The sequence below is a fragment of the Oncorhynchus kisutch genome, linkage group LG3 (genome assembly GCF_002021735.2).
Source record: "Oncorhynchus kisutch isolate 150728-3 linkage group LG3, Okis_V2, whole genome shotgun sequence".
Taxonomy (NCBI): Eukaryota; Metazoa; Chordata; class Actinopteri; order Salmoniformes; family Salmonidae; genus Oncorhynchus; species Oncorhynchus kisutch.
Genome location: NC_034176.2, coordinates 57,725,360 through 57,739,031, shown reverse-complemented (window position 1 = coordinate 57,739,031; position 13,672 = coordinate 57,725,360). Strand labels below are relative to the sequence as shown.

The window sequence follows — 13,672 nt, the reverse complement described above, 5'->3', positions numbered from 1 at the left end:
ACTTGCCTAGTTAAAAAATTGTTAAATAAAAATTATAATATAAAATTACAAATGTTCACTCCAAAATAAGGATTACAACAGTGCCTGGTGCTATAAGACAATACACATATTAAAAAGTTATTCAATTTTCTGACTTAGTCAAATGGGAAATTAAAAATTAATGAACCAGTTAAGACTCATTGTATGCTTTATACCATTTGCAAAGGGTTGTGGGTAAACAAGATGTCAACCAACCACTGTTTCTCCGTAAATCAACATGACATCCACAGTCTAAGAGTTCAGGAGAGAACAGCGCTGTAAATATAAACTCCACGTTGCTCTATTTTCTAGGCTCGCAAATGCTCTGTTTTCAACAGAGAGGGTTGTTCTCCCTCTTCTCTAGGTCTTTATCTTTACCTTCTCTTACGCCCTGCCTCTCTCCATGACACTCACTATCTGGCTTGTCATGTCTTTCTCTTTTCTACCCCCAACCTTTTCTCTCTCTCTCTTTCTCCCTCTCCCACCTGTCTCTCTGCAGTGTTCTCACAGTGGATTCCCAGAAGGCAACCTGTGCTCAGACAGAGATAACTTTGAGCTAGCAGTAAGTCACTGATGTACAGAGCCCAGGCTAAGCCTGAGTGAAAAGCCCTTTTCATTTGAAAGGTCCACATTGGCCACCACCCTCAGGCAGAAGATTGACACTGTCCCACAGGTTATCTGGGTCTGACGAGGGTCCCCGACCCTCCTTGTTGGGACTGACGTGACATTTCAGGAGAAAAGAGATGACAGGTTTGAATGGTGGAGGCTTGGTTGAGATGAAAAGAGAGAGGGAAGGAGAGGAGAGTGGTGCTGAGTGCCTGAGAGGAGAACTTCCACACAGATGGACAGGCTGGGCTGTGTTGGTCAGGCAGGTTGCTAGTTCGAATCCCCGAGCTGACAAGGTAAAAGAAATCTGTCGTTCTGTCCCTGAACAAGACAGGTAACTTTTCCTAGGCCGTCATTGTAAATAAGAATTTGTTCTTAACTGACTTGTCTAGTTATCAAAAAAAGGTGTGGGAAGACAGGCCAAATGGGCTTTATGTTGTGTCGTATCAAATGATCTTGGATAGGGAGAGTACGCCCGGGTGTCCTCAGGTTACTACAAGATTCTGCTCTTAAACTCCGGTTGGCGGACTTCTCCCCTTCTCATCCCTTATTCATCATGATCTCCTCCTCGACATCCCTGCAGATTAATCTTCCCTGTCGAGCGTCTTGGCGAGGGGGAAGCCAGAGGGTCTCAGCCCCCATAGCATGGCCCCCATAGCATGGAGCTTAAATTTGAAAAATTGCTCTCCTGAAGGCCTGAAGGGGATATGTTTGAGGCAATAACCATATGGACTGCATAAACAGCATTACAAATCACTCTGTATATACAAATCAGCAGCCCAGCAAGAGAGAAAGAGAGTCTGTGACTGTGGTGCCTTTAATATAAATTGACTGTCAGCAAACAACCCCATACCCCCAGGAAACAGTACCTAAACTTTAAAGCGATATTTGAAACGGGTGCAGCGCCAAAAGACTGTGAAACAGGTTTCTGCAAATTGACCGTAATGTGCGCGTCACACTCAGTAGGTAACTGTATCTCTCTGCTCGCTTTCATCTGCCAGATGTTGTGTCTGCACGTGTGTGTGTGTGTGTGTGTTTTTAGTCAGCCTGTTTCTCAGTTCTTTCTGAGACCACCAACACTAGTACCGCATAAAGCAAAAGATAAAAAAAATAAAATAAAAATAGCTAAATACAAAATGCCTGAGATGCTTACATCCAGCCGGATATTATGATTCTATTTAATACGGGCAGGAAAAAAATGCAATAACCTTGCCTGTTATAAATTGGCTTATATGCTGCCAGCAAATGACCATTACATTCATTTACTTTCCATTCCATTACTCAATCTTTTTTTTAACATCTGGCTTTTGAGTTGCATTTATTAAGACAATTTGAATTCCACATATTAAAAGCATGATAAATAGGCTGCCATCAGGTCAGAATGAGACAAAGTGAGTGATGACATTGTTTTCTGCTCTATCCTTGGAGCTGGATGCAACTCTTGGCAACGAGGTGTAAACTGGATCCCCAGCCGAGCCCTGAGAGCCTGTTTCCCATTCTGCAGGAGTCCGTAATCACCCAAATTTAATTTGTCCGGTTAATTTGTCTATTGATTGGACAAGCTCAGCCCCATGGCTCGTACCCTTGAGAAGGGAGCGTTCACAATAATGAGACTCATTTAACAATGAGCTCACTGGACGTAATCGTGTTCCCGCGTACCAGTCAGATTAATAGACCTAGAGGTCAGCGGTCAAAGTCAGGAGACAGCACAGATAGGGTCTAGATCTCTGGTGTGATTTAGAGAGAAATATAACACAGATTACATTTAGAGGTGAGGACAGACCAATGGGCACTCTAAAATATTCCATATGTCCTGCAAACCTACACTATACACAACCATAACTCAATATAATGCTTTCAGTATGAAGCACATAGTGGTTGTAATCTGACCCACATCAGACGGGGACAAAGGACTATGAGCCATGGAAAAGTTAACAAGCAGAACCAAAGACTCCCTTCCTCCCTGGTAGCAAAGAGAGTTCCAAACCTCTCTGCCAATGACAGCTAGATTTCAATTTCCCCCTCGCCACTCAGACAACTCCCAGACAGTCCTAGCAAAATTATTGCTTGAGAAATACAGTCGTTTTTTGCTAAAAAGCAATTTTTGTTTCTTTTTTACCATTTTAATGGAAAACTATTACAATAAGGCACTTAATTGTCACCCAGAAATGATTTGAAATTGATATACTGTACAAATGGCTGCATTGGGCCTTTAATCCCAGGGGAACAGGGAGAATGTAGGACATGCAGGGGTGTTTTGCAGAGGCAGATCTGTGCTATGTTACATTAGTGGTGGTGATAACTGGGCACAATGGACCATGGGGGGGATAAACAGCGCTGCACGGTAGAAAACAGACAGTGAGTGGGCAGGGCTGCAGGAGACAGCCAGCGAGCCGCTCAACATCTTTAATAAGGAGATCCGGCCCGGGAAGCAGTGGGAAATCATAAGGTTTAATAGGTTGCATTGCTTATACAACTAGAAATAATAAGGTTTAACACAGTCAACCTGTCTGTGGGTGAGAGTAAGGGGTATGTGTGTGTGTGTCTGTTTGAGAGAGTAATATAGAGACATTGGGCTGAACTGTTGTTGTCTGTTTCTCCCTTTAAGTCTCAGCCGTCTCTACTTGCCCTCTCCACTCGTCATCTCTCCCTCCTGCAATTGTAGAGTTGTCTACACATCTCTTTCATACACACCCTTCCACTCCGAACCAAGTATCTCACCCTCTCACTCCATGTCTCACTGTGTATTATCTTCTCCTACTCCAACTCTCTCTGACTCCATCCGCAGCTCAATACCGTTAACCCCACTCCGCATCTTACAGCTCCTAAACTCTCTCTCCATACTTTTTATTCTCTCTCTACCTCAACATGTACAGTACGCGTTGAATGTTTCCCTGTCTATCCACTCTCTATTCATCCCTCCCTGTTTTCCCTATCGCTATCTCTGTCCTCTCTGGCACAGTGCTGGACACAGACTTTGTTGGATTTTGTCTCTCTTCTCCAGACTATGTCTCTCCCTCTACACCCAGCAGTTGTGGACTGGGCTGTGAGGCTGTGGACATTGATTATTTGAATCAGCTGTGTGGTGCTAGAGCAAAAACCAAAACGTGTAACCAGGAGTGGCCCAAGGATTGAGTTTGGGAAACCTTGACTTACTGCAGCATCTGCAGACATCTTTACGTCAGAGAGAAAAGATGGCGCCGAAGAACATGGCTGATGTTTTACATTCCCCCAACCAATTGTGCAATTTTGTATTTTTTTGTTATTTTTTATTGTGTACATAATGTTGCTGCTACCATCTCTTATGACCGAAAATAACCTCTGGCCATCAGAAAAGCAAAGCAATTTTCCTTGAACGAGTACGACGATATCCTGCTTTCACTGGAACAGGCCCAGATCCACGCCATTTGCATGAAGAAAAGATGCCGGAAAAGGGGAGGCAGATCGGGGATCCTTCTGAGAACCCGTAGGCGAGCAAGTAAACTCCCAATGCCTTCCATTCTTCTTGCTAACGTGCAATCATTAGAAAATAAAATTGATGGCCGACTATTAAGATTATCCTACCAACGGGACATTAAAAACTTGGCTGAACGAAGAAACGGACTATATAGAGCTGGCGGGATTTTCATGCACCGGCAGAACACAGACGATACCTCTGGTAAGACGAAGGGTGGGGGTGTTTGTCTTTTTGTCAATAACAGCTGGTGCGCAATGCCTAATATTAAAGAAGTCTCGAGGTATTGCTCGCCTGAGGTAGAGCTGCTTGGATAAGCTGTCGACCGCACTATCTACCAAGAGAGTTCTCATCTATATTATTCATAGCCATCTATTTACCACCACAAAGCGAAGCTGGCACTAAGACTGCTCTCAAACAACTCTATAAGGCCATAAGCAAAGAAGAAAATGCTCACCCAGAAGTGGCGCTCCTAGTGGCCGGGGACTTTAATGCAGGCAAACATAAATCAGTTTTATCAAATGTGCAACCAGGGGGGAAAAAAATCCTAGACCACCTTTACTCCACACACAGACGCATACTCTCCCCCACCCTCCATTTGGCAAATCTGACGACAATTATACTCTGATTCCTGCTTACAAGCAAAAACTAAAGCAGGAAGTAAAGCAGTGACTTGCTCAATACGGAAGTGGTCAGATGACGCGGCTACACTACAGGACTGTTTTGCTAGCACAGACTGGAATATGTTCCGGGATTCATTCAGTGGCAGTGAGGAATACACCACCTCAGTCATCGGCTTCATCAATAAGTGCATCGATGATGTCATCCCCACAGTGACTGTACGTACCTATCCCAACCAGAATCCATGGATTACAGGCAACATCTGCATCTAGCTAAAGGCTAGAGCTGCTGCTTTCAAGGAGCGGGAGACTAATCCAGACGCTTATAAGAAATCCTGCTATACCCTCAGATGAACCATCAAACAAGCAAAGCGTCAATACAGGATTAAGATTGAATTGTACTACACCGGCTCTGATGCTCTTCGGATGTGGAGGGGCTCGAAAACTATTGTGGATGTCAGTTTACATGACTGTGGATGTCATGTAAACTATTACAACTATTCGAGCGACTATACCAAGCGAAACCCAGACTCGAGCTGCCCAGTGATGTAAGCCTAGCAGATGAGCTAAATGCCTTTTATGCTCGCTTCGAGGCAAGCAACACTGAAGCATGCACGAGAGCACCAGCTGTTTAGGATGACTGTGTGATAACGCTCTCAGTAGCCGATGTGAACAAAACCTTTAAACAGGTCAACATTCACAAAGCCGCGGGGCCAGACGGATTACCAGGACGTGTACTCAAAGCATGCGCGGACCAACAGGCAAGTGTCTTCACTGACATTTCCAACCTCTCCCTGACCGAGTCTATAATATCTACATGTTTCAAGCAGACCACCATAGTTCCTGTGCCCAAGGAAGCGAAGGTAACCTGCCTAAATGATTACCGCCCAGTGGCACTCATGTCAGTAGCCATGAAGTGATTTGAAAGGCTGGTCATGGCTCACATCAACAGCATCCTCCCGGACACCCTAGACCCACTCCAATTCGCATACCGCCCCAACAGATCCACAGTTGACGCAATCTCAATCGCACTCCACACCGCCCTTTCTCGCCTGGACAAAAGGAACATCTATGTGAGAATGCTGGTCATCGACTACAGCGCAGCGTTCAACACTATAGTGCCCACGAAGCTCATCACTAAGCTAAGGACCCTGGGACTAAACACCTCCCTCTGGAACTGGATCCTGAACTTCCTGACGGGCCGACTCCAGGTGGTAAGGAGTAGGCAACAACACGTCTGCCATGCTGATCCTTAACACTGGGGTCCCTCAGGGGTGTACTTAGTCCCCTCCTGTATTCCCTGTTCACCCACGACTGCGTGGCCAAACACGACTCCAACACCATCATTAAGTTTGTTGACAACACAACCGACAATGATGAGACGGCCTATAGGGAGGAGGTCAGAGAACTGGCAGTGTGGTGCCAGGACAACAACATCTCCCTCAATGTGAGCAAGACAAAGGAGCTGATCGTGGAGTACAGGAAAAGGCGGGCCAAACAGGCCCCCATTAACATCGACAGGGCTGTAGTGGAGCGGGTCGAGAGTTTCAAGTTCCCTGGTGTCCACATCACCAACAAACTATCAATTCATAAAAATCGCCAATGGACAATTTACATTGACCTAGTACACTGTTGCTACTCGCTGTTTGTTTGTTACCTATGCATAGTAACTTCGCCCCCACCTACATATACAGATTACCTCAACTAGCCTGTACCCCCACATACTGACTCGGTACTGGTGCCCCCTGTATATAGCCTCGTTATTGTTATTCTTAGTGTTACTTTCTTTATTACTTTTTATTTTAGTCTAATTGGTAAATATTTTCTTCTTCTTGAACTGCACTGTTGGTTAAGGGCTTGTAAGTAAGCATTTCATGGTAAAGTCTACACTTATTCGGCGCATGTGGCAAATAAAGTTTGATTTCGTTTGACCTTCACAGTACAACACACTGACTATGCATCGTTTTGAGACTGCAGCCTTTAGACTGTTGAGACTTCAGACTTGAGACTGTCGAGATTCAAGAATGTCCTGTGCCCGTGGCAACAAAAAAAACGTTGAAACTTGATGCTTGAATCTATTACTGTATCCTTTCTCTTTTGTTTTCCATTCAAACACACACTCACACACTCGCGCACTCATACACACTCATACACACACACAAAATGTCTTCCAGCATTGAATCGAGTGCTAATACTCAAAACACAATATGCAATGGAGCCACAAACACGTACACGCAAACATCACATGTTATTTACTCTGGACCTCAACTTCAAGGATGTATGCGAAGCACGTCCATAGAGCTCAACAAGTTCATTCAAACTCTAAATATGTACACCCCGTTGTAATTACATTCTGGAATGTATGACAAATAAGCCTTTACTTTCATAATGAGCCCCTTCATTAACCCCTAAAGACCTGATGCTGTCACACTGCAACCACACACACACACACACACACACACACACACACACACACACACACACACACACACACACACACACACACACACACACACACACACACACACACACACACACACACACAAACAAACACAAACAAACACACACACACACACACACACACACACAAACACACACAAACAGACTGAAATCAGTCTTTACCACCGAGTGTACACTCAATTAAAGGCCTCAGGAGCTATGTGTAGGCTGATGCTGAACCCCATTCAAAGAAACCCCTCCACCCCCAAACTAATTTGGCAGGGTTGGTACAACAAATATCCATGTAAAAAAAGAACCTTAGCAGTCTCTAAACGTTCATATTAAACCAGCAAATCCAGACAGGACAATTTCTTCCTCATGCAACCTTGCTATCTCTATCTGACCATCACTGTGTACCGAAAACACAATTACCAGCACTCACACACTGACGCAGGCATGCGCTGTCCATCCCTTCCCCCTAACACATCTTGTCTCTGCCCTATCCTATATTCCTGTCCCCCTCCTCTGTGAGTAGATAAGTGGATATGTACCTATGGCCATGAAGTCCTCGAGGTCCCAGGGCTGTAGCTGGGCCAGGGGCCCGCTGTAGAGCAGCAGACCATCTGCAACCTCCGTGATGAACTCCAGGGAGAGATGGCTCTCGAAGCAAGGCCTTATGGGAGGAAACCAGGCATAGCCGTTGCCATGGAAACTGTGTTTGGTCTGCTGGCACTCTGGCCCCTCGAACTGCGTAGGGCACTGGCATCTAGGGCAAGATAACAAGGAAGAGGAACATCACCCAAAAAATTATAATATAAAGCAATGTAGTTATTTCATCTTTTCACCTCATCTATCACACAAGACTGCTCTATCAGGATGTCCCTGCAGAGACCGGGATGGGATGGCCTGCTTCTGCTTAACCGCACAACAGTCACACACACACACACGCGCACGCGCATGCACACACGCACACACACACAACACACACAATTTGCTTCTAGTTGTTCTCAATTGCATAACAAACCTTATTACTAAATATTGTGAGTGCACATCCCAACTAAGCATCTAGCAGTCTATATTAGCCCCCATGGACTCCTCACAATCTGGAGAACACTATATTTCAGCTTTCTCTCTCTCTCTCTCTCTCTGTCTGTCTTGCTCTCAGACTACTGTTTTCGCCTCCAGTGATTCCCTTCAGAGAGATTCACTCCGCATCTCATGCAGATGTTCTTATTATCAGCCGTACCATAGGGAAAATCCATCACTAGTAACAACATTCTCTGTCAGACGTACTGTAGCAACCGAGCACAGCTGCACTCCTCCCTCCGGTTATTCTGTCATCCCCTTTTCCTTCATTCATTCCTCCTTTGTCACACACAGACACACGCACACTACCCCACTGTATCCACCTGTTGTGGAGACAGCTAATATAGCTGGCGCACACACACACACACAGGCAATCCTGCGGCATCAATCAAGTGTGGCTTTCTCTAGTTAGTTTAGTCAGAAGCCCAGCTATTTTCTAAGCCGGTTCCCTCTCCATCACCCTACTCACAGCAGCCTAATAATAGTCTTCCAGGCCGCCATGCTCCCTTCGTTTCGTTCCTCTCTCATTTGTGTGCTGCGAAGGGAGAGAGAAGAGCTCCTGGCTGCCACATCCGACACTCTTGCATTTAGTCTTTCCCATTTCCCAGTCTGTGCTCTGAACCCAGATTGAAAAGGAGAGACTGTCAGAAATGATAGTCCCCCCTGGCACCTGGCAGACATGCAAATGCGGGAGGAGTGAAACAGGCAGGCGGGCCGTGCGCAAACACAATGACATGCTTCTTCTAATAACCAGGCGCAGTAATCAAAGTTTAGAAGACACACCGTAGCAAAAAGAAAGAGAGAGAGAGGAGAGAGGAGCACACATGACTGTATGCACGCATGATCGTATGCACGCATGACGGCAAGTCGCTTTGGATAAAAGTATCTGCTAAATGGCGTACGTTATTATTATACTATAGGAGAGAGAGGATGAGGATGCACTGGAACAACAGCAGGTGGTGAACATTGCTTTTAGTGCAGATCAACTCGGACAAAACAGAGATGCTTGTTCTAGGTCCCAAGAAACAAAGACATCTTCTGTTGAATCTGACAATTACTCTTAATGGTTGTACAGTCGTCTGAAATAAAACTGTGAAGGACCTCGGCGTTACTCTGGACCCTGATCTCTCGTTTGACGAACATATCAAGACTGTTTCAAGGACAGCTTTTTTCCATCTACGTAACATTGCAAAAATCAGAAACTTTCTGTCCAAAAATGATGCAGAAAAATGTATCCATGCTTTTGTTACTTCTAGGTTAGACTACTGCAATGCTCTACTTTCCGGCTACCCGGATAAAGCACTAAATAAACTTCAGTTAGTGCTAAATACGGCTGCTAGAATCCTGACTAGAACCAACAAATTTTATCATATTACTCCAGTACTAGCCTCCCTACACTGGCTTCCTGTCAAGGCGAGGGCTGATTTCAAGGTTTTACTTCTAACCTACAAAGCATTACATGGGCTTGCTCCTACCTATCTCTCTGATTTGGTCCTGCCGTACATACCTACACGTACGCTACGGTCACAAGACGCAGGCCTCCTAATTGTCCCTAGAATTTCTAAGGGCTTTCTCCTATAGAGCTCCATTTTTATGGAATGGTCTGCCTACCCATGTGAGAGACGCAAACTCGGTCTCAACCTTTAAGTCTTTACTGAAGACTCATCTCTTCAGTGGGTCATATGATTGAGTGTAGTCTGGCCCAGGAGTGTGAAGGTGAACGGAAAGGCTCTGGAGCAACGAACCGCCCTTGCTGTCTCTGCATGGCCGGTTCCCCTCTTTCCACTGGGATTCTCTGCCTCTAACCCTATTACAGGGGCTGAGTCACTGGCTTACTGGTGCTCTTTCATGCCGTCCCTAGGAGGGGTGTGTCACTTGAGTGGGTTGAGTCACTGATGTGATCTTCCTGTCTGGGTTGGCGCCCCCCCTTGGGTTGTGCCGTGGCGGAGATCTTTGTGTTCTATACTCGGCCTTGTCTCAGGATGGTAAGTTGATGGTTGAAGATATCCCTCTAGTGGTGTGGGGGCTGTGCTTTGGCAAAGTGGGCGGGGTTATATCTTTCCTGTTTGGCCCTGTCCGGGGGTATTATCGGATGGGGCCACAGTGTCGTCTGACCCCTCCTGTCTCAGCCTCCAGCATTTATGCTGCAGTAGTTTATGTGTCGGGGGGCTACGGTCAGTTTGTTATATCTGGAGTACTTCTCCTGTCTTATCTGGTGTCCTGTGTGAATTTAAGTATGCTCTCTCTAATTCTCCCTTTCTCTCTTTCTTTCTCTCTCTCGGAGGACCTGAGCAGTAGGACCATGCCTCAGGATTACCTGGCATGATGACTCCTTGCTGTCCACAGTCCACCTGGCCGTGCTGCTGCTCCAGTTTCAACTGTTCTGCCTGCGGCTATGGAATCCTGACCTGTTCACCGGATGTGCTACCTGTCCCAAACCTATTATTTGACCATGCTGGTAATTTATGAACATTTGAACATCTTGGCCATGTTCTGTCATAATCTCCACCCGGGAAAGCCAGAAGAGGACTGGCCACCCCTCATAGCCTGGTTCCTCTCTAGGTTTCTTCCTAGGTTTTGGCCTTTCTAGGGAGTTTTTCCTAGCCAACGTGTGTCAACACCTGCATTGCTTGCTGTTTGGGGTTTTAGGCTGGGTTTCTGTACAGCACTTTGAGATATCAGCTGATGTACAAAGGGCTATATAAATTGATTTGATTTGATCAGCACGCATGTCAGACTGTCCTGTTGCTTAATAACATGGTATCCCGACCATGACGCAGAGAAATGGAAGGAAGTTGTGCCTAGGAGCACTGGATCTGATGAAGGACCTGTAGGCTCCGGTTTTACCAAACAGGATCCTATAGTCACACTACAAGGCCATCTCATTGTGGAGAGGCAGGGAGTTGATACCAGTGATATCTGGATGTGGTTACGGCCAGGAGCCATGCCTCTACCTAACCACTCACATATGGGATGGGAGGAAGTGTACGCACATGATCACAGCTTAGTGTGACTAGGCCCCAAGCAGAAAACATCGGACCATCGGACCATCAAAGACAAAGAACATATCTCCCAGAGTGACAGACAGTAACGTACAAAGGAGGGATCACTTATGGAAAAGAAAGAGGGAGATGGGGAGCAGGAGAGATAATACTGTAGAGAGAGAAGAGGAGATGTAAAGATAAGGGGGTCTCTCCGTTTGGAAACAATTCATCTCACTCATTTATCCCATCAGAGGAATCAGGAGCAGGATTTCAGCCCAATCCTCTTACTGTACTTTATTTCTTTTTTTCTTTGCTCATTTCCTGTTCTTTGCTCGCACACGGGGGGGGGGGGGGGGGGGTTATTTGTTAGTGTTTGAAAGGGACCAAGTAATCTCCCCTGCCCTCCATTTTCAAATCCCACTATTAATCCTGGTATCTACATGTTGTTTCTTAAATCTTAAATCTCTGCGCTGTGTCGCTGGGGATCTCTACGTATTTTCTGCGGTTCTACGTCTGTGCGCTCAAAGCCGAGTGATAAACTCTGCTCTGCACAGCAACCGTCCACTGCCTCTGTCTCTTATCTATTACCAGGCTTGAATTCATCTTTGAATGGTTTCACACACCCAAACCTGCAGAGGAAGACATTGACCTCTGCCCTATTCAGTTATAAAATGATTCTCTAGTGGAAACAATAATCGCAGAAATGTCAGACTTGAATACGTATAATGTGAGGAATTTCTATTAACATGTTAATTGTTTGCTACATTCACAGACTCAAAATGCTTTACAGCTTTTTATGTTCTTGACTTTTCAGTTATAGTGTAAGCAGAAGGATGTGAGTTCTACAAGGACAACTTGTCATCAACAGGGAGGCTCTTATGATCTGACACATCAACAACTTTATCTTGTGTTTGGGCCAAACTGGCAATGTTAGCTCAGCTGTAAAAAACCAATGTATCTGCAACAGAGAGAGAGCTGGGATTAACTCTAGGTTGGCTGCATAAATCATTCTGGTACGGACCAATGGCGAGGCACATTACACGCTTACCACGTCCAACTAGACACAAATCCTGGGTTTACTTTCTTCTTTTAATTAAACAGCAGAGAACAAAATTAACTTTCCCCTCCTTTCGTGTTTCAAAGGGAAGCTGGATGGACAATTCCAGTAAGAGCATTTGGGCATATGTTCAAATTCTTTCAGGAACATCCATATACACCTCCTTTCTAGACATGAACACCAAAGCAGTGGAAGATTACCTCTGAATATGAACTAATAATGTCAGTGGATTTCAAACGAGGGACTTATGATGTGTGTGTTTGCACAGGGTGGGTCTCTCTCTCTCCCTCTCTCTCTCTCTCTCTCTCTCTCTCTCTCTCTCTCTCTCTCTCTCTCTCTCTCTCTACTAACGTTATAGGTTTGTCAGCGTGCGCCAACTGAAGTATCATCTGTGGCTGTGTTGCCGTCTGTGGGATCGTATGTCTGCACAAGTGAAATCCACAGGAGGAACACCTCACCAGAGCAGTGTCTTAGTAAATGTGGTGAGTCGGATTCTGCTCACAGAGTTTAGACCATACACACAGCCGTGTAGTGGTTTGTGTCTCTCCACCAAGGGGCCAGGTTTCTGGTCTAGAAGCACGGTTTTGCTTCGGTACTGCAGTTTAACTGACACCATGCCCAGAAAGACCATTTCCATACACAACCACCTAGAGAGGTCAGACTAGAAAATTCCTAATCAGACACTTTAGTAATGAGCTTTTTTATTTTTTTATTTTACCTTTATTTAACCAGGCAAGTCAGTTAAGAACAAATTCTTATTTTCAATGACGGCCTAGGAACAGTGGGTTAACTGCCTGTTCAGGGCAGAACGACAGATTCGTACCTTGTCAGCCCGGGGATTTGAACTTGCAACCTTCCGGTTACTAGTCCAACACTCTAAACACTAGGCTACCCTGCCGACCCAGCTTTGTGCACAAAACATCCATTGAATTATTCAATGGAATTGTCACTGAGGCAAAAAAAAAAATGTCATCACTCACAGCCAAAGATATATCATTTATAAAATTCAACCACGGTCTATGAATCGGCGTATGTGCAAATGTGAGTAGATTAACTTGAAAACAACGGTCGGACGTAATCTCCACTTCGTATTATATCTCAGTGGTCTCCACTGTACAATCTGGTTGACGCATAATTGCATCAGAAAATAAAATGTTACATGAATTCTCAGAGATGAAATATATATATATATATAAATATATATGTATATGTTTTTTTAAATTATCTCAATCTCTCATTAAATTGTTGGTGTACTCTTATTTAAGTGCACTTCCACATTGCTAACACCCTAACAAAAACATACACAGACCTATGATAAAACATGCATCATTCCCTTTTAAATACCTCCTCTGGTGTAGCGGCCAGGTTGGCATTTTTGATGTGTTCATTTCCTTTGCATTTTTAATCA

General features: G+C 45.0%; 1 protein-coding gene across 1 annotated transcript in view; it reads right to left on the bottom strand.

Moving 5' to 3' along the window:
• LOC109874341 (neural-cadherin) overlaps positions 1-13,672 on the bottom strand; it is a 188,292-nt gene that overhangs the window by 23,030 nt on the left and 151,590 nt on the right. Inside the window, exon 23 of the mRNA XM_031809455.1 lies at positions 7,689-7,903. Within this exon, the coding sequence (XP_031665315.1) occupies positions 7,689-7,903 (215 nt within the window). The remainder of the gene's footprint in view (positions 1-7,688; positions 7,904-13,672) is intronic.